Below are 517 nucleotides of genomic sequence, written 5' to 3'. Positions count from 1 at the left end.
GGATTTAAATGTTCGACAAAATTTCAAGCCCTTAAACGACAATATAAATGTGTTTTGGATCATAATAAAAAAAGCTTAAATAATAGAAAAGAATGGGAATACTTCAAGGTAATGAGAATATTTCAAACATTCTTAAAATTTCATTTTAAGATATATGACTGTAATATATGGTATATTTATACATTAATTAAACATGCACTTCATATCATGCAAGAATTATTTGAAAAAAAACCGTGGGTTCAGCCTTTGGCAGTTGCAGGATCACATGTAGGAACGGAAGAAAAGGAAAATATATTGGAAAATAAACCAGAAAAAAGTAAAGCATATAATATTGTATATAAAAATGTATATGTACAAACAAAATACGTGAGATATAAAATAAACATCTTTGATGATTGATAATTATAATTTCAGGTAATAAAAAGAGGAAAGTAAAAGATCTTGTAGAAGATTACATATCACAAAGTAAAGAAGAACGAAAATATCAAAGAGAAATTAGGGCTAAGCAACATGAAGA

At 26.3% G+C, this 517-nt stretch overlaps 1 protein-coding gene across 1 annotated transcript; it reads left to right on the top strand.

Moving 5' to 3' along the window:
• Nucleotides 1-12: 12 nt before the first annotated feature.
• Nucleotides 13-513, top strand: LOC108757407 (uncharacterized; the record flags this gene model as incomplete). The annotated part of the gene is made up of 3 exons (XM_018521951.1): nucleotides 13-108; nucleotides 205-316; nucleotides 415-513. Coding segments are annotated over 3 exons (307 nt in total), but the record flags the coding sequence as incomplete, so codon positions are not given.
• Nucleotides 514-517: the final 4 nt, after the last annotated feature.

This window comes from Trachymyrmex cornetzi, unplaced genomic scaffold (genome assembly GCF_001594075.2).
Source record: "Trachymyrmex cornetzi isolate Tcor2-1 unplaced genomic scaffold, Tcor1.1 C3765910, whole genome shotgun sequence".
NCBI lineage: Eukaryota > Metazoa > Arthropoda > Insecta > Hymenoptera > Formicidae > Trachymyrmex > Trachymyrmex cornetzi.
The sequence above is the reverse complement of the archived record's forward strand: the minus strand, read 5'-3'. Positions and strand labels throughout refer to the sequence as shown.